The sequence below is a fragment of the Bombina bombina genome, chromosome 2 (genome assembly GCF_027579735.1).
Source record: "Bombina bombina isolate aBomBom1 chromosome 2, aBomBom1.pri, whole genome shotgun sequence".
Classification (NCBI taxonomy): Eukaryota; Metazoa; Chordata; class Amphibia; order Anura; family Bombinatoridae; genus Bombina; species Bombina bombina.
The window spans coordinates 380347489-380368051 of record NC_069500.1 but is presented as its reverse complement, the minus strand read 5'-3'; the positions used below and the strand labels follow the sequence as shown (position 1 = coordinate 380368051).

General features: G+C 38.9%; 1 protein-coding gene across 1 annotated transcript in view; it reads left to right on the top strand.

Annotated features, from left to right (window-relative positions):
* Window positions 1-20563, top strand: part of SLC15A4 (solute carrier family 15 member 4) — a 185703-nt gene that overhangs the window by 63217 nt on the left and 101923 nt on the right. The window contains exon 4 of the mRNA XM_053701852.1: window positions 15748-15819. Within this exon, the coding sequence (XP_053557827.1) occupies window positions 15748-15819 (72 nt within the window). The remainder of the gene's footprint in view (window positions 1-15747; window positions 15820-20563) is intronic.

Sequence of the window (20563 nt, the reverse complement as noted above, 5' to 3'; positions counted from 1 at the left end):
AGCTTCCAGAAATAGATCTGATGGCGTCTCATCTAAACAAGAAACTTCCCAGGTATCTGTCCAGATCCCGGGATCCTCAGGCGGAAGCAGTGGATGCATTATCACTTCCTTGGAAGTATCATCCTGCTTATATCTTTCCGCCTCTAGTTCTTCTTCCAAGAGTAATCTCCAAGATTCTGAAGGAATGCTCGTTTGTTCTGCTGGTAGCTCCGGCATGGCCTCACAGGTTTTGGTATGCGGATCTTGTCCGGATGGCCTCTTGCCATCCGTGGACTCTTCCGCTACGACCAGACCTTCTGTCGCAAGGTCCTTTTTTCCATCAGGATCTCAAATCCTTAAATTTAAAGGTATGGAGATTGAACGCTTGATTCTTGGTCAAAGAGGTTTCTCTGACTCTGTGATTAATACTATGTTACAGGCTCGTAAATCTGTATCCAGAGAGATATATTATAGAGTCTGGAAGACTTATATTTCTTGGTGTCTTTCTCATCATTTTTCTTGGCATTCTTTTAGAATTCCGAGAATTTTACAGTTTCTTCAGGATGGTTTAGATAAAGGTTTATCCGCAAGTTCTTTGAAAGGACAAATCTCTGCTCTTTCTGTTCTTTTTCACAGAAAGATTGCTAATCTTCCTGATATTCATTGTTTTGTACAAGCTTTGGTTCGTATAAAACCTGTCATTAAGTCAATTTCTCCTCCTTGGAGTTTGAATTTGGTTCTGGGGGCTCTTCAAGCTCCTCCGTTTGAACCTATGCATTCATTGGACATTAAATTACTTTCTTGGAAAGTTTTGTTCCTTTTGGCAATCTCTTCTGCCAGAAGAGTTTCTGAATTATCTGCTCTTTCTTGTGAGTCTCCTTTTCGGATTTTTCATCAGGATAAGGCAGTGTTGCGAACTTCTTTTGAATTTTTACCTAAAGTTGTGAATTCTAACAACATTAGTAGGGAAATTGTGGTTCCTTCATTATGTCCTAATCCTAAGAATTCTAAGGAGAAATCATTGCATTCTTTGGATGTTGTTAGAGCTTTGAAATATTATGTTGAAGCTACTAAGTCTTTCCGAAAGACTTCTAGTTTATTTGTCATCTTTTCTGGTTCTAGAAAAGGCCAGAAAGCTTCTGCCATTTCTTTGGCATCTTGGTTGAAATCTTTAATTCATCTTGCCTATGTTGAGTCGGGTAAATCTCCGCCTCAAAGGATTACAGCTCATTCTACTAGGTCAGTTTCTACTTCCTGGGCGTTTAGGAATGAAGCTTCGATTGATCAGATTTGCAAAGCAGCAACTTGGTCCTCTTTGCATACTTTTACTAAATTCTACCATTTTGATGTATTTTCTTCTTCTGAAGCAGTTTTTGGTAGAAAAGTACTTCAGGCAGCGGTTTCAGTTTGAATCTTCTGCTTATGTTTTTCATTAAACTTTATTTTGGGTGTGGATTATTTTCAGCAGGAATTGGCTGTCTTTATTTTATCCCTCCCTCTCTAGTGACTCTTGCGTGGAAGATCCACATCTTGGGTAATCATTATCCCATACGTCACTAGCTCATGGACTCTTGCTAATTACATGAAAGAAAACATAATTTATGTAAGAACTTACCTGATAAATTCATTTATTTCATATTAGCAAGAGTCCATGAGGCCCGCCCTTTTTTGGGGTGGTTATGATTTTTGTATAAAGCACAATTATTCCAATTCCTTATTTTATATGCTTTCGCACTTTTTTATCACCCCACTTCTTGGCTATTCGTTAAACTGAATTGTGGGTGTGGTGAGGGGTGTATTTATAGTCATTTTGAGGTTTGGGAAACTTTGCCCCTCCTGGTAGGAATGTATATCCCATACGTCACTAGCTTATGGACTCTTGCTAATATGAAAGAAATGAATTTATCAGGTAAGTTCTTACATAAATTATGTTTTTTTTATTAATTTCTCACACACACACACACACACACACATACACACACACACACTGTATATTTTTATACTTAAAGAAAATATACATATAAAAAATTAGAGGATAAGAATGACCAAACATTACATATTTAAAAACTATTCAATAAGTCTGACATGCTGAACTGTGCACCACACACAGTAATTACCATACAACACTATACAATAAGTCTGACACGCTGAGGTGTGCATCATAATCATTCATTACTATACATTTACAACACTACAATGTCTGAGCTGTGTACCACATAGTGATTGATTGCTGTACAACACTATGCAATAAGTCTTGGACACTGAACTATGCTCATACATGAGGGGGGGGGGGGGAGAAAATTATTTTTAAAATACTTGGCAGCAATTTTTAAACTTTTTTTTTTTTTTTTTTTTCCAAATACTTATACTTAATTAGCACTTTTAGGATATGCAGATTCATATCTCAACCTGTTTTATGTCACTTTAAATCTACGGGATTAACTCGTACCCTTTTTTCCCCGATTTTTTTTTTTTTCCCCTCAAAAACTACTAAACGTAATCACTTCAAATGTTCAAGTTGTAGTGATTCCCAGTCCGGATCTAAATATCAAATTTCAGCCAGATATGTAATTCTACTCCAAAGATATGAGTTTTTGAAAAATCAAATTTATAATGCATAGCTGTTCTTACCTTATTACTAAGCACACAGATTCAGTGTTCAGAAGCACAAGCAAAAATATGCTTATAACAGCATCTTGGATTTTAGTGTATGACGACTCAAAATATACTAATTGGACAAATTTTCACCCAGTGTAACAGCATATCCTCACAACACAATCTCTATTCAAATTTCAAGCAAATCCATACAGCCAATTCTTAGATTAACATTAGAGAATCGTAAAAGTTTAAGTTATGGTAAACTCTTCCCTTTATACAATCAGATCCAGAATGTTAGTGATATTTTAGATGGAGTTTTTCATCAGTTGTAATGAAGATTTGCTTACTTTTAAATATAGATATGAAATTCAAATTCCCTGCGCCCCGCAGCCTACTTCAAAAGTAAATTTTTCTGTAACCTAAAGATAGGAACTGTTGTCCAATCCCCTTTGGGTGCCTTTTGTTGTAGCTAGAGAGCCATCTAAAATATCGCTAACATTCCAAATTTTTTTTATAAAGGGGAAAGTTTACCATCACTTGAAGTCTGACACTTTTAACTCTTACCCTGCTTTTTTCCAATTTCAAATATCTCAAAAACTACTAAACCTAATCACTTCATTCCGCTCCAAAGATATAAGCATTTGAGAAAACTATGGCAACACAACTATTCTATATTTACCTTTTTATATGTTCATGGCATCATGTTATAATGTCTTAATCTACATTGCAGTATTTAAAATAACAATATAAAAATATTATGGGAAACAAAAGTACTGCTTATATGGCTGTTTTTTTTAACTATTTTCTTACAGAGACATATGTGGTCTTAACACCACAGCATGCTATATTAAGTAGTCTCATGAGTTTAGAGGTTCGATGCGCAAAAAAAAGTGTTCATCTATATTATAATTGCGTTTGTAACGCGTCCGTCGGCAGTTGTGCACGCATCCTCAAAGGAATGTTGGCAGCGCAAGGCAGCCAACAGAATGTTGGCTGTGCGTGCGCAGCCAAAAGAAATCACCTGCATGCAGCGAAGCTGCATCCATATGGATTCCGAAAATGGCAGGGTGGTGAAAGAAAAGGATTCTTTCACCACCCTGCCATTTGCGGAATCCACCGGAATGTAGCGAAGGCAAACGGAGCCAAACAAAAAAACGCCTGCAATAAGTATTAAAAATAAAAAATAAAAAAATAAATAAAAAAAATAAAAAAACACCTAACCGCCTGCACGAAGTATTAAGAAAAAGAAAAAACTACAACCACCTGCACGAAGTATTAAGAAAAAAACCCCAACTACCTAATAATAAAATTAACCCCTAAATCCGCAAACCCCAACATTGCAAGCTACCTAATACATCTATTAACCCCTAAACCAGCAACCCCCCACAACGCATTAAACCTAATTTACCTACTAACTCCTACACCGCCAATCCCCACAACTAAATTTTTTTAATGACTAAGCCCACTAAATTAACCCCTTAATAACAATAAAAATTACTATAATTCAATAAATACAAAAAAGTAACAATCTAATTACAGAAAATAAACGCTAACAACATTACAAAATATAATAAACACTATCCAAAAATTTTTTTTTTAAAACCTAATCCCTATGAAAATAAAAAAAGCCCCCCCCCCCCCAAAACTCCTAATCTAATGCTAAACTATCAATAGCCCTTAAAAGTGCTTTTTGTAGGGCATTGCCCTAAAGAAATCGGCTTTTACATTAAAAAAAACCAAGCCCCCCCGCCACCCACCAAACCCCCCAAAAAAACTAACACTAATAAACCTAAACTACCTATTTGTATGGGCATTGTCCTTAAAAGGGCATTCAGCTCTTGTGAAATTTGCCCCAAAAAACGACCCCCCCCCCCCCAAAAAAACTAACACTAAAGCCCCAAATAGGTACTCGGGGTTTTAGAGGTCCAGCGGAGAAGGTCTTCTTCCAGACGGGTCCATTATCTTCAGCAACAGCGAAGGTGGAGTGGAGGTCCGGAGTGGTCTTCCCAGGAGTGGCTATCTTCGGTGGGGGTCCTCAGCGAAGGCGTGGAGGTTCCTCTTCATGCGCTCGTCCGCTGCACACTGAAGATTAAATTCAAGTTATCCCATATTTATTGGGGTACCTTGAATTCTTATTGGCTGAAATTTTCAAAATCGGCCAATAGGATGAGAGCTACTGAAATCTTTTTGGCTAATTTGAACAGCCAATAGAATTTTAGTAGCTTTAATCCTATTGGCTGATTTGAAAAATTCAGCCAATAGGAATACAAGGTACCCCAAATTGATTGCGGTATCTTGCATTCAATATTCAGTATACCGCGGACATCGGATAAAGAGGAGCCTTCATGTCGCTGAGGACCGCTGCCACAGATGACCACCGTCGAGGATCGCCACATCTGGGAAAACATCTCCCGACCTCTGTGCCGCCTTTGCTGTGGATGAAGACGATGGACCCGCCTGTAAGAAGACCTTCTCCACCGGACTTCTGAAACCATGAGTACCTATTTGGGGCTTTAGTGTTAGGTTTTTAAAAAAATTTTTTTTTTTGGGGGGGGGGGGGGGGGTTTAGGTTGGTGGTTTTTTTTTGTTTGTTTTTTTTTTGGGCAAATTTTAAAAGAGCTGAATGCCCTTTTAAGGGCAGTGAAAAAGAGCTGAATGCCCCTTACAAATGCCACTTTAGGGGCAATGGGTAGTTTAGGCTTATTAGTGTTTTGGTTCTTTTTTTTATTTTGGGGGGTTTAGTGGGTGGGGGGTTTTACTGTTAGAAGGACTGATTATTTTTAATGTTAAAGAGCTGTTAAACTTAGGGCAATGCCCTACACAAAGCCCATTTAAGAGCTATTGGTAGTTAAGTATTAGATTAGGTGGCATTTTTATTTTGGAGGACATATTTTTTTTATTTTTAAAAAGGTATTGGTTAAGGTTTAACTTTATTATTCTTGATAGCTTTATTTTTTTCAATATTTTTTTTTATATTTTTTTTATTTTTTTTTATGCTTGGGCGGTGGTATTTTCAAAAAATAGACTGCCCTCTAGGCAGGCTTATCAACTAGTTCTTTCATATAATGATCCAGCGACACATAAAGCAACACTGGGTATGCCTTCCCACTACAGTTGCCATTCTTAGCAGGATAGAAGCTCTCTCCTCTGGTCGCTTGGCCTGTTGGGACTTGGGTTCTTTTGAAAGCTGTACAGCATGGAACTACATCATTTGGAAGTAGCAGGAGTTAGGGCAGGGGTACTCTTGGGTGCTCCAAACCAGGGTGCAAGGGCCTTATTTTAAGGCGCCCTGACACACCGGCTTGTCAAGCCATAATTTGGTTATTTAAACATTAAGCAGGCACATGGAGATAAAACAGTCAAAACCCCAGTCTTGCAGTGTGTCCCAACCCCTACTCATGTTCAGCCACGGAGTTTCAAGAATTGCATAGGCACATTACATTTGTTACACCAGCTAACACATAAACCTATGTCCTCTGGTCTGAGAACCCCAACGCATCCTGGACCATTGAGACCTAGAAAGCGTCTTGTTTTATTCTAAATGATTTGAGGAAGCGGAGCAAAATGTGATCTCTAAAACAAGACAATTATAGAACACACCTTCAAAAAGCTAAAATATGACCAAATCGCAGTAAGAGAAGAAATAGCATACAAATATTAAGTATATTAAGACAAAAACTTTAAACAAAAAGATTAGGTAAACAAAGGAGACACGTTTAAACAGTAAAGTACATATAAAGTAACTGAAAAATATAAACTGATAAACAGAGGTTGACATTGGTGAAGGACTGATCTTTCCACAGGTGGCTGTATATGCACAGAAGAATGCACAATCCATAGATCCAACAAGATTCACAGGGAACATTCCATGATATGCCCCATTACCCCTTAAATCTTGCTTATAATAATGTAGTTAGCAGTGATGGGAATACTCCTGAGTTACCTCTTATGGGATATTGTCACATTTTAGGAGCCTATATCTTAACACCAGCAAGCCTCGGGGAGTTATGTAGAAGTATATGCTCAAATGGAGATTGTTGAAAGATGGATACCTACTTAAAGAAGACATAAGGCTGTATACTGCACTGCCTAAATGTTGGAGCCAGTTAGAGCATGGTTTGAGAAATGCCAGGGTACCACTGATGATGATTTTTTTTTTTTTTTTGCTTCATCCTAACTTTAGGTGTGTGTGTTTGTGTGTGTATACAGTGCCCTCCACTGATATTAGCACCCTTGGTGAATATGAGCAAAGAAGGCTGTGAAAAGTTGTCTTTATTGTTAAACCTTTTGATCTTTTGTTCAAAAAATACACAAAAATACTCTGCTTTCATAGTTATCAAACAATTGCAAACACAACACCGGGTTATCTAAAAATTAAATATATTATTGGCCCCCCTAATAATTCATATGAGAGGAATATATTTAAAGTAAATTCCCATTGATATTACATTTTTAGTAAACCTTGGTGACTAGGAACAGGGAAATGTTCAACCATGACTTGCTGTTTCACAGGGGTATAAATATGAGGTCCAAACACACATTCGATCCTTGCCGCTACAGTCCCTTGAGCGCTTAGTGTGTACGGGAAGCGGAATTGTAATGAACCATTGAGCATAGGCTGGAAGGGGTGCACGCTGAAACGGCCAAATAGCCAAGTAAAGTACAAAAGGGGGGGGGGGGGTACAGCCGCACAGTAAAGAGGCACCACAGGGCTGTTAAAATCAAATAGCTTTATTCCTACAAAATTAAAAAATAAAGTACATAGTCATAGCCATCCTGACTAGTTTCATGCCATAGCAGGCACTTAATCATAGGATACAACACATTGCGCAGACTCCCTATTTTAAAGGGAAAACAGCCTGCAATCCAGCAACAATTAAAAACATTCTTGGTTAATATATACACAAACAGTATAAGTTTCAAAATACAATGGAAAAGCAAAAGACAAGAAAACGCGTGTAATATTTTATTGAATAATTAATTAGTAAGTTCATTCAAAAAATAGATAATAATACTAATACCATGTTAAAGGAACACATCATCATGTTACAAGCGCAAACAATACAATGGTCACATCCAATATAAAAAATCTCTGTATGCATCCACACACAATGTTACATCTTCACATGGAAAGCCATCTCAAACAAATTTATCAACCAACCTCAATATTTAAAGGGACACTGTACCCAAATTTTTTCTTTTGTAATTCAGAAAGAGCATGCAATTTTAAGCAACTTTTTAATTTACTCCTATTATCAATTTTTCTTCATTCTCTTGCTATCATTATTTGAAAAAGGCATCTAAGCTTTTTTTTGTTTCAGTACTCTGGACAGCACTTTTTATTGGAGGATGAATTTATCCACCAATCAAGCAAGGACAACCCAGGTTGTTCACCAAAAATGGGCTGGCATCTAAACTTACATTCTTGCATTTCAAATAAAGATACAAAGAGAATGAAGAAAATTTGATAATAGGAGTAAATTAGAAAGTTGCTTAAAATTTCATGCTCAATCTGAATCACAAAAGAATTTTCTCCAACATAGGTGTGTCCGGTCCACGGCGTCATCCTTACTTGTGGGATATTCTCTTCCCCAACAGGAAATGGCAAAGAGCCCAGCAAAGCTGGTCACATGATCCCTCCTAGGCTCCGCCTACCCCAGTCATTCTCTTTGCCGTTGTACAGGCAACATCTCCACGGAGATGGCTTAGAGTTTTTTAGTGTTTAACTGTAGTTTTTATTATTCAATCAAGAGTTTGTTATTTTAAAATAGTGCTGGTATGTACTATTTACTCTGAAACAGAAAAGAGATGAAGATTTCTGTTTGTATGAGGAAAATGATTTTAGCACCGTAACTAAAATCCATGGCTGTTCCACACAGGACTGTTGAGAGCAATTAACTTCAGTTGGGGGAACAGTGTGCAGTCTCTTGCTGCTTGAGGTATGACACATTCTAACAAGACGATGTAATGCTGGAAGCTGTCATTTTTCCCTATGGGATCCGGTAAGCCATGTTTATTACGATGGTAAATAAGGGCTTCACAAGGGCTTATTAAGATTGTAGACTTTTCTGGGCTAAATCGATTCAGTTTTAAAACATATTTAGCTTTGAGGAATCATTTTATCTGGGTTTATTGATATTATAATATCGGCAGGCACTGTTTTAGACACCTTATTTCTCTGGGGCTTTCCCAAAGCATAAGCAGAGCCTCATTTTCGCGCCGGTGTGGCGCACTTGTTTTTGAGAGGCATGGCATGCAGTCGCATGTGAGAGGAGCTCTGATACTTAGAAAAGACTTTCTGAAGGCGTCATTTGGTATCGTATTCCCCTTTGGGTTTGGTTGGGTCTCAGCAAAGCAGATACCAGGGACTGTAAAGGGGTTAAAGTGTTAAAACGGCTCCGGTTCCGTTATTTTAAGGGTTAAAGCTTCCAAATTTGGTGTGCAATACTTTTAAGGCTTTAAGACACTGTGGTGAAAATTTGGTGAATTTTGTACAATTCCTTCATGTTTTTTCGCAATTGCAGTAATAAAGTGTGTTCAGTTTAAAATTTAAAGTGACAGTAACGGTTTTATTTTAAAACGTTTTTTGTACTTTATTATCAAGTTTATGCCTGTTTAACATGTCTGAACTACCAGATAGACTGTGTTCTGAATGTGGGGAAGCCAGAATTCCTGTTCATTTAAATAAATGTGATTTATGTGATAATGACAATGATGCCCAAGATGATTCCTCAAGTGAGGGGAGTAAGCATGGTACTGCATCATTCCCTCCTTCGTCTACACGAGTCTTGCCCACTCAGGAGGCCCCTAGTACATCTAGCGCGCCAATACTCCTTACTATGCAACAATTAACGGCTGTAATGGATAATTCTGTCAAAAACATTTTAGCCAAAATGAACCCTTGTCAGCGTAAGCGTGGCTGCTCTGTTTTAGTTACTGAAGAGCATGACGACGCTGATATTAATATCTCTGAAGGGCCCCTAACCCAATCTGAGGGGGCCAGGGAGGTTTTGTCTGAGGGAGAAATTACTGATTCAGGGAACATTTCTCAACAGGCTGAACCTGATGTAATTGCATTTAAATTTAAGTTGGAACATCTCCGCATTCTGCTTAAGGAGGTATTATCCACTCTGGATGATTGTGAAAAGTTGGTCATCCCAGAGAAACTATGTAAAATGGACAAGTTCCTAGAGGTGCCGGAGCTCCCAGAAGCTTTTCCTATACCCAAGCGGGTGGCGGACATTGTTAATAAAGAATGGGAAAGGCCCGGTATTCCTTTCGTCCCTCCCCCCATATTTAAAAAATTGTTTCCTATGGTCGACCCCAGAAAGGACTTATGGCAGACAGTCCCCAAGGTCGAGGGAGCGGTTTCTACTTTAAACAAACGCACCACTATACCCATAGAGGATAGTTGTGCTTTCAAAGATCCTATGGATAAAAAATTAGAAGGTTTGCTTAAAAAGATGTTTGTTCAGCAGGGTTACCTTCTACAACCAATTTCATGCATTGTCCCTGTCACTACAGCCGCATGTTTCTGGTTTGATGAACTGATAAAGGCGCTCGATAGTGATTCTCCTCCTTATGAGGAGATTATGGACAGAATCAATGCTCTCAAATTGGCTAATTCTTTCACCCTAGACGCCACTTTGCAATTGGCTAGGTTAGCGGCTAAGAATTCTGGGTTTGCTATTGTGGCGCGCAGAGCGCTTTGGTTGAAATCTTGGTCGGCTGACGCGTCTTCCAAGAACAAGCTACTAAACATTCCTTTCAAGGGGAAAACGCTGTTTGGCCCTGACTTGAAAGAGATTATCTCGGATATCACTGGGGGTAAGGGCCACGCCCTTCCTCAGGATCGGCCTTTCAAGGCGAAAAATAGACCTAATTTTCGTCCCTTTCGTAAAAACGGACCAGCCCAAAGTGCTACGTCCTCTAAGCAAGAGGGTAATACTTCTCAAGCCAAGCCAGCTTGGAGACCAATGCAAGGCTGGAACAAGGGAAAGCAGGCCAAGAAGCCTGCCACTGCTACCAAGACAGCATGAAATATTGGCCCCCGATCCGGGACCGGATCTGGTGGGGGGCAGACTCTCTCTCTTCGCTCAGGCTTGGGCAAGAGATGTTCTGGATCCTTGGGCGCTAGAAATAGTCTCCCAGGGTTATCTTCTGGAATTCAAGGGACTTCCCCCAAGGGGGAGGTTCCACAGGTCTCAGTTGTCTTCAGACCACATAAAAAGACAGGCGTTCTTACATTGTGTAGAAGACCTGTTAAAAATGGGAGTGATTCATCCTGTTCCACTAAGAGAACAAGGGATGGGGTTCTACTCCAATCTGTTCATAGTTCCCAAAAAAGAGGGAACGTTCAGACCAATCTTAGATCTCAAGATCTTAAACAAGTTTCTCAAGGTTCCATCTTTCAAGATGGAAACCATTCGAACTATTCTTCCTTCCATCCAGGAGGGTCAATTCATGACCACGGTGGATTTAAAGGATGCGTATCTACATATTCCTATCCACAAGGAACATCATCGGTTCCTAAGGTTTGCATTCCTGGACAAACATTACCAGTTCGTGGCGCTTCCTTTCGGATTAGCCACTGCTCCAAGGATTTTCACAAAGGTACTAGGCTCCCTTCTAGCGGTGCTAAGACCAAGGGGCATTGCAGTAGTACCTTACCTGGACGACATTCTGATTCAAGCGTCGTCCCTTCCTCAAGCAAAGGCTCACACGGACATTGTCCTGGCCTTTCTCAGATCTCACGGCTGGAAAGTGAACGTGGAAAAGAGTTCTCTATCCCCGTCAACAAGGGTTCCCTTCTTGGGAACAATTATAGACTCTTTAGAAATGAGGATCTTTCTAACAGAGGCCAGAAAAACAAAACTTCTAGACTCTTGTCGGATACTTCATTCCGTTCCTCTTCCTTCCATAGCTCAGTGCATGGAAGTGATCGGGTTGATGGTAGCGGCGATGGACATAGTTCCTTTTGCGCGCATTCATCTAAGACCATTACAACTGTGCATGCTCAGTCAGTGGAATGGGGACTATACAGACTTGTCTCCGAAGATACAAGTAAATCAGAGGACCAGAGACTCACTCCGTTGGTGGCTGTCCCTGGACAATCTGTCTCAAGGGATGACGTTCCGCAGACCAGAGTGGGTCATTGTCACGACCGACGCCAGTCTGATGGGCTGGGGCGCGGTCTGGGGATCCCTGAAAGCTCAGGGTCTTTGGTCTCGGGAAGAATCTCTTCTACCGATAAATATTCTGGAACTGAGAGCGATATTCAATGCTCTCAAGGCCTGGCCTCGGCTAGCGAGGACCAAGTTCATACGGTTTCAATCAGACAACATGACAACTGTTGCGTACATCAACCATCAGGGGGGAACAAGGAGTTCCCTAGCGATGGAAGAAGTGACCAAAATCATTCTATGGGCGGAGTCTCACTCCTGCCACCTGTCTGCTATCCACATCCCAGGAGTGGAAAATTGGGAAGCGGATTTTCTGAGTCGTCAGACATTGCATCCGGGGGAGTGGGAACTCCATCCGGAAATCTTTGCCCAAGTCACTCACCTGTGGGGCATTCCAGACATGGATCTGATGGCCTCTCGTCAGAACTTCAAAGTTCCTTGCTACGGGGCCAGATCCAGGGATCCCAAGGCGGCTCTAGTGGATGCACTAGTAGCACCTTGGACCTTCAAACTAGCTTATGTGTTCCCGCCATTTCCTCTCATCCCCAGGCTGGTAGCCAGGATCAATCAGGAGAGGGCGTCGGTGATCTTGATAGCTCCTGCGTGGCCACGCAGGACTTGGTATGCAGATCTGGTGAATATGTCATCGGCTCCACCTTGGAAGCTACCTTTGAGACGAGACCTTCTTGTTCAGGGTCCGTTCGAACATCCGAATCTGGTTTCACTCCAGCTGACTGCTTGGAGATTGAACGCTTGATTTTATCGAAGCGAGGATTCTCAGATTCTGTTATCGATACTCTTGTTCAGGCCAGAAAGCCTGTAACTAGAAAGATTTACCACAAAATTTGGAAAAAATATATCTGTTGGTGTGAATCTAAAGGATTCCCTTGGGACAAGGTTAAGATTCCTAGGATTCTATCCTTCCTTCAAGAAGGATTGGAAAAAGGATTATCTGCTAGTTCCCTGAAGGGACAGATTTCTGCCTTGTCGGTATTACTTCACAAAAAGCTGGCAGCTGTGCCAGATGTTCAAGCCTTTGTTCAGGCTCTGGTTAGAATCAAGCCTGTTTACAAACCTTTGACTCCTCCTTGGAGTCTCAATTTAGTTCTTTCAGTTCTTCAGGGGGTTCCGTTTGAACCCTTACATTCCGTTGATATTAAGTTATTATCTTGGAAAGTTTTGTTTTTAGTTGCGATTTCTTCTGCTAGAAGAGTCTCAGAATTATCTGCTCTGCAGTGTTCTCCTCCTTATCTGGTGTTCCATGCAGATAAGGTGGTTTTACGTACTAAACCTGGTTTTCTTCCAAAAGTTGTTTCTAACAAAAACATTAACCAGGAGATTATCGTACCTTCTCTGTGTCCAAAACCAGTTTCAAAGAAGGAACGTTTGTTGCACAATTTGGATGTTGTTCGCGCTCTAAAATTCTATTTAGATGCTACAAAGGATTTTAGACAAACATCTTCCTTGTTTGTTGTTTATTCAGGTAAAAGGAGAGGTCAAAAAGCAACTTCTACCTCTCTCTCTTTTTGGATTAAAAGCATCATCAGATTGGCTTACGAGACTGCCGGACGGCAGCCTCCCGAAAGAATCACAGCTCATTCCACTAGGGCTGTGGCTTCCACATGGGCCTTCAAGAACGAGGCTTCTGTTGATCAGATATGTAGGGCAGCGACTTGGTCTTCACTGCACACTTTTACCAAATTTTACAAGTTTGATACTTTTGCTTCTTCTGTGGCTATTTTTGGGAGAAAGGTTTTGCAAGCCGTGGTGCCTTCCATTTAGGTGACCTGATTTGCTCCCTCCCTTCATCCGTGTCCTAAAGCTTTGGTATTGGTTCCCACAAGTAAGGATGACGCCGTGGACCGGACACACCTATGTTGGAGAAAACAGAATTTATGTTTACCTGATAAATTTCTTTCTCCAACGGTGTGTCCGGTCCACGGCCCGCCCTGGTTTTTTAATCAGGTCTGATAATTTATTTTCTTTAACTACAGTCACCACGGTACCATATGGTTTCTCCTATGCAAATATTCCTCCTTAACGTCGGTCGAATGACTGGGGTAGGCGGAGCCTAGGAGGGATCATGTGACCAGCTTTGCTGGGCTCTTTGCCATTTCCTGTTGGGGAAGAGAATATCCCACAAGTAAGGATGACGCCGTGGACCGGACACACCGTTGGAGAAAGAAATTTATCAGGTAAACATAAATTCTGTTTTTTTGGGTACAGTGTCCCTTTAAGTGTGTGCACATATACAGAAATAATCAATATGTTGAATTGGTCTTATGAAAACAGAGAAATTAACCATATAAATATATGTATGCACATGTACTCATATACACACATATACCTTTGATAAGTCCTAAAGGAGTTATGGTTCTCAACCTATAAATCTAATATAATTCTTGCTTCTGTAACAATTTATATTTGTCACCACCCCCTAGATGGAAGCATCACTCTGTCAATAACCTTCACCTTCATATTGAAAACATTAGTCATGTGAAATAAATTTATGTCTGGCCACTGCTGACTCCTTTACAAATTCCTTGGTGTCCCTTATATGTTCTCTTACTCGAGACCTCAACTCTCTGGAGGTCTGACCCACATACTGAAGGAAACCAACTTTGCATTCCAGAATGTAGACTACAAAAGAACTTCTGCAATTTGCATAAAACTTACTTGCAAACTCCTCATTTGTAACTGTACTCTTGAAACCATTACCCACTTGTAATACCCCACAAGTAATGCACGGACCATTCCCACATTTTGTATGTAACTTTCCTTTTAAACCACTTACTATTGTCAGTGACCCCTGTACATGCCAAGCTAGGGGGCTAATTTTAGTAGATAAAGTTAACGGCTTTCGAGGAACAAACTTGAATTTATCAATAACATTAGCCAAAGTACTGTCATCCTTCAGAATGTTTAGGTTCTTTCTCAAAATAGAGCATACCTCATGAAACTTTTCTTTTCCATTGTATTTTGAAAATTATGTTTGTGTATATATTAACCAAGAATGTTTTTAATTGTTGCTTGATTGCAGGCTGCTGATTTCCCTTTAAATAGGGAGTCTGTGCAGTGTTTGGTATCCTATGATTAAGTGCCTGATATGGCACGAAACTAGTCAGAATGGCTATGACTATGGTATTTTATTTTTTAATTTTGTACGAATAAAGCTATTTTTTAACAGCCCTATGTACACCCCCCCCTCTTTTTTTTATAAATATGAAGTAGTCTAAATTCCCTTAGTCATTCATCACAATGGGTAAGACCAAGGAATATAGCTGTGATGTGCGGCAAAAGGTTGTTAAAGATCATTCCGGTCAAAATTTAAGTGCTATTAGATGAATTACATAATTGACTAGAAAGATATTTGCAATATACATGTATTGGCAAAAATGCTTCTAGTACTATTTTAGTGCTAGCATTTTTCTCTGCACGTGCATGTGAAGCATAGCTCGAAATTCTCAGTGCACCAGCATTTTAAATACTGCAGCTCTTCAGAGCACTAGTGGGGCTTGTATCACATCAGCAATTAACAAATTGATTCATTACCAGATGGTTCAAACACCTTAGGCTTTATTAGCAAGTGCTGTGTTTAAAATGCTGGTGCACGGTGCATATTTAAATACATTTTTGAAACCGCTATAGCTTTTATTAGAAGCATTTTTGCTAAAACATGTATATTACAAAAATTCTTCTATTTAATACCAAAATGCATGCATGTGGATTCCAATTTTGGTTGGACTGTCCCTTTTAAGCTTCACAAAATGGGAAGTGGCTATAAGAAAATAGCAAAAGCATTGAAAATGCCCATTTCCACCATCAGTTCAATAATTTAGAAGTTCCAGTCAACTGGAAATGTTATGAATCAACCTGGAAGAGGACTTGTGTCTATAGTAAAATGTATATAAATTGTTTTTTTTGACTATATTAAAATATATATCTTTTTTTTTTTTTTTTTTTTTTTTTTTTTTTTTTTTTTAAATAGATGCAAACTACTTATGTTCTTCAGAGTCTTCATTTAAAAATACCGCAGATATGGAATAACAAGAATCACATGGTAATTATTATTAGACTAGTTTTTACTAAACATGTTGACTTGGTGTATGGTTGGTACATACATGAAACTGTGTTATACAGTAGTCTGGATACCTGTTGTCTGTATTGTGTCTCATTATTTATTATTGTTTTTTTTTTCTTCTTCCCCTTTTCACTGCGTTGAATCTTGCAGTGATTTGGTCGAACGTTATGCAGCTGTTTTCACAGATTTCTCTGCTCAAAATAGCTCTTGCAGCCACTTCCTGCTATTAGGCCTAGCTTTCTTTTCCTATTTTACTGTTTTATTTATAAACAAAAAAAGTCTGTGAGCACTCTTCAAATCTTTATAGCATTTTGCTTATTAGTCACAAGTTTTTTAAATTCTGTGTACTTGTTTGTGAGTGTAATTTAAAAATGCTTTATTAGTGTTTTGGGGTTCAAGCGCAAAGTTGTGTGCAATCTTTCACTACAGACCAAGCACTAGTTTTTGCTTCTTTTAGCAATACATTTTTAAGCAATACATTTCTCCTATTAAACATGCACAGATTTAAGTAATATATTTTTTTTTTTTTTTTTTTTCTGCCCATGTTTAATAGGCTTTAGTATAGAATTTATTTAAAGGAATTACGTCTTGGAAAACATCATCAAAAAATGTTGGTCATACTCTGAACCTATTTGCAAAGTTTATTTTAATGTTGTCTGCACATTTTAAAGGAACATTAAACACTAAGGGCCAGATTAGGAGTGGCTCGTTAGGTTACACGTGAGCGAATAGGGGTTTACAGCCGGTGTTTGCTTGTGTCTGGTTTACCGCTCATATATTACAAGATGAAAGTAAATTTGATTTGTTTGAGGGCATTTATGATTTATGCTAGAATGCTTAAAGTGAATGTAATTTTTTCTCTTTTGAATGCACATATTAATTGCTTTTTTTGTATATTATTTAAACCGCTTTTTTTTTTTTTTTCTTCAAAAATTAATAAATATTAGATTTCCATCTAAATGGGAGGAGAGTCCACGGCTTCATTCATTACTGTTGGGAATTAAGAACCTGGCCTCCAGAAGGAGGCAAAGACACCCCAGCCAAAGGTTTAAATACCTCCCCCACTTCCCTCATCCCCTGTCATTCTTTGCCTTTCGTTACAGAAGGATGGCAGAGGAGTGTCGGAGTAGTCTCTTATGGAGGGTAATACTCATTGAGACTGGAGTTTTAAGTAGTCCTGTCAGCCTCTCAGTGAGAGCATGGATGAAAGTTAGAGTCTGGAGATGCATGGAGAGTCTTTCTGCGAAACCATCCCGACTCATATTAACAGCTCCATAAGCAATTAGCGTTGACGAGTTTCGCTGCCTGCTTTCTTCACTCAAGTCAATGTCAGGAGCGAGGCTACTAACCTGTCACACTTGAAGGGCCGTGTTCCTGTTCCACGGAGTAGATTCTGGTAAGATCGTTTCATTTTTTATTAATAATAACATAGAAGACAGTGTCACAGTGTGGCACCTTTTTATCTTTACAGAATCAAGGGTTAATGTTAATGGAACGGGGATTATTTAACAGGGGGTTTATACATGGTATTGTTTGTGTCATTGCTGCGTTTAGTGCAAGATGAGTCTCTGGCAATGTGTGGAGCTTTCAGGTTACTTCCGGAAATTTTGCGTGTTCATTTTTTGACGTGTAGTGCAGGGGCGGTCCTGCCAGGCATTCCATGTGACTGGGCGTGGCTATCTATCCTCTCTGTTGATCTGTAGCGCAGGAGACGTAGCAGTTTCTGTAGTCTGGGCCCTAGGAGGTGGTGAGTGCCCTGGCCATTGGTGGTATAAAGGTGCCTTTTTTTTATAAATAAAGTTAGTCTACCAAAACGTGCAAGCGATGGAGGACTCTCCTTCCTTAACAAAGTCTCATTCCTTTATTTATTGTGAGGAGGTTCTGATAGATCAGCCTGCTCAACTATGTTCCACATGCAGTGTAGAGGAGGTGACGTAGCTACAGCCCAGGAGGTGTGTGAGCTGCTGACCAATCATAGCCCTTGGATATCGGCAAAATAGAAATGTACTAATGGCGGGGTGCTAGCTTGAAAAAGAGTTGAACCAACTTCATGAAGCAGAGATAGAAGGAAGCAGCACTCCAAAATCGTGGGGTAAAATCCAGCAACTTTATTCTTTGTCTTAAAAACGAAATATATGCAGCGCAGCACAGCACAATGCAGGTATCACAGATGGAAAGGGGAGCGGAGTCCTAACATGTTTCGTGCTATGCAGCACTTAATCATAGGATAAATCCCCACCTGTGTAGTGCACCTTTTAAGGGTGTCTCAACCAATCACAATTTAAAAGGTTTGACACACCCTCAAAAGTAAATCCTTAGGTATAGGATGTGCACTACAAAGGAGTGAAGAATAGTGTAACAAAATGACATAAAATAGAATTAAAAACAAACAATGCATGAAATGAAAAAACATATTGATACAAACTCTCAATATTATATATAAATATATCATTAATAGAATCATATAAATTTATCAGTGATAGTTTCGCTACACAATTCTAAAATTAGCCTCAAACATTTTCTGGACCAATGTTAATATCGTTATATGAACTAATTTTCATTGATTTATTACTTTACTTATTTAAAGGACCTTTATTCCTATCTCAATATGATGATTTACAATAGATCCCAATAAAAAAAACCTGATGTAAATACTTACAAAATATTAATTCAATATGCAATACATGATGTTTTCAAGGTATCAATGAAACTATTATAAGAAGATCAATTCATAAATCCAAAACTAGACTGTTAAGAGAACACACTATACCCTCCAGTAGAAACAGGTATATCACAATATAAAACAAATGCATAACTATTATGTTAATGTGAAGACATATACACACAAATGTAATTGTGAATATGTGATTATACAAATATTAATGTTAATATTGGTATTGGAGTGTAAATGTGCCTATAAATGAACTAGAATAATGACACGTATGTCAACGCAATAAATGGTATATGCCGTTAGCCATACAAAGCGCTCTCACCAAGCACTATTGAAATTATTCCACAAAATAGCTAATGTCCCATTCTTTATTGAGACCATGAGGTGCCCTCGTGTCAAGTTTCCATATCCAGTATAGTTTTCTTGGAAAGTATGGAATAAATATTTCCACCTCGAATGGGCCTTTTAGCTAGATCTATTACTTTAACAGTAAACCTAGGTTGATCTGTAAAATGCAAACAATTGAAGTGTCTGGCTACACTGGAATCTTTATTGTAGTTTTTAATATCTCTTTTGTGTTCCCCTATCCTGGATCTTAGGGCACGTGAAGTCTGACCCACATACTGCTCGAAACAATGGGTACATTCAATGAGATAAACTACAAAAGACGTACCACAATTTGCATAATGGTTAATCTTAAAGTTTTCTTTGGTTGAATGGCTAGTAAAATCTATTCCCATCAATATCAGTTGGCATGTAAGACAATTTCTTGATAAACATTTAAAAGTCCCTTTCTTATTAAGCCACTGAGTCCCTGTTTCTCTAATATGGCTGTTAATCCTACTTGGGGAAAGTTTTTTTAGCAAGTGTAGGTGCTTTTTTAGACACAAATTTGATTTTATCAACGATACCTGCTAAAGTATCATCACCTTTTAAGTATTGATAGATTCTTTCTGGTGATATTGCATAAGTCATTGAATTGCAAAGAGAATTCAGTAGAGAAGACTACTGTGTCTTTATCAAACATCCCTTTCTTTGCACGATCTATCCATCAATTTGCTTGCTTGAAGATTAAATAAGTCCTCTGAATTAGTTTCTACGAAGCCTGAGAAACTGGCTCTTGGGAATTGATTTTATTAAATGCTTGGGATGACAAGATGTTGCGTGTAAAATCATATTGCCAGATGTCAGTTTTCTGTATGTATCTGTGATGATTGAGTGCCAGGGGATTCCAGTGTAGCCAGACACTTCAATTGTTTGCATTTTACAGATCAACCTAGGTTTACTGTTAAAGTAATAGATCTAGCTAAAAGGCCCATTCGAGGTGGAAATATTTATTCCATACTTTCCAAGAAAGAACTATACTGGATATGGAAACTTGACACGAGGGCACCTCATGGTCTCAATAAAGAATGGGACATTAGCTATTTTGTGGAATAATTTCAATAGTGTTTGGTGAGAGCGCTTTGTATGGCTAATGGCATATACCATTTATTGCGTTGACATACGTGTCATTATTCTAGTTCATTTATAGGCACATTTACACTCCAATACCAATATTAATATTTGTATAATCACATATTCACAATTACATTTGTGTGTATGTTTTCACATTAACATAATATTTGTGCATTTGTTTTATATTGTGATATACCTGTTTCTACTGGAGGGTATAGTGTGTTCTCTTAACAGTCTAGTTTTGGATTTATGAATTGATCTTCTTATAATAGTTTCATTGATACCTTGAAAACATCATGTATTGCATATTGAATTAATATTTCTTTCATGTAATTAGCAAGAGTCCATGAGCTAGTGACGTATGGGATATACATTCCTACCAGGAGGGGCAAAGTTTCCCAAACCTCAAAATGCCTACAAATACACCCCTCACCACACCCACAAATCAGTTTTACAAACTTTGCCTCCTATGGAGGTGGTGAAGTAAGTTTGTGCTAGATTCTACGTTGATATGCGCTCCGCAGCAGGTTGGAGCCCGGTTTTCCTCTCAGCGTACAGTGAATGTCAGAGGGATGTGAGGAGAGTATTGCCTAT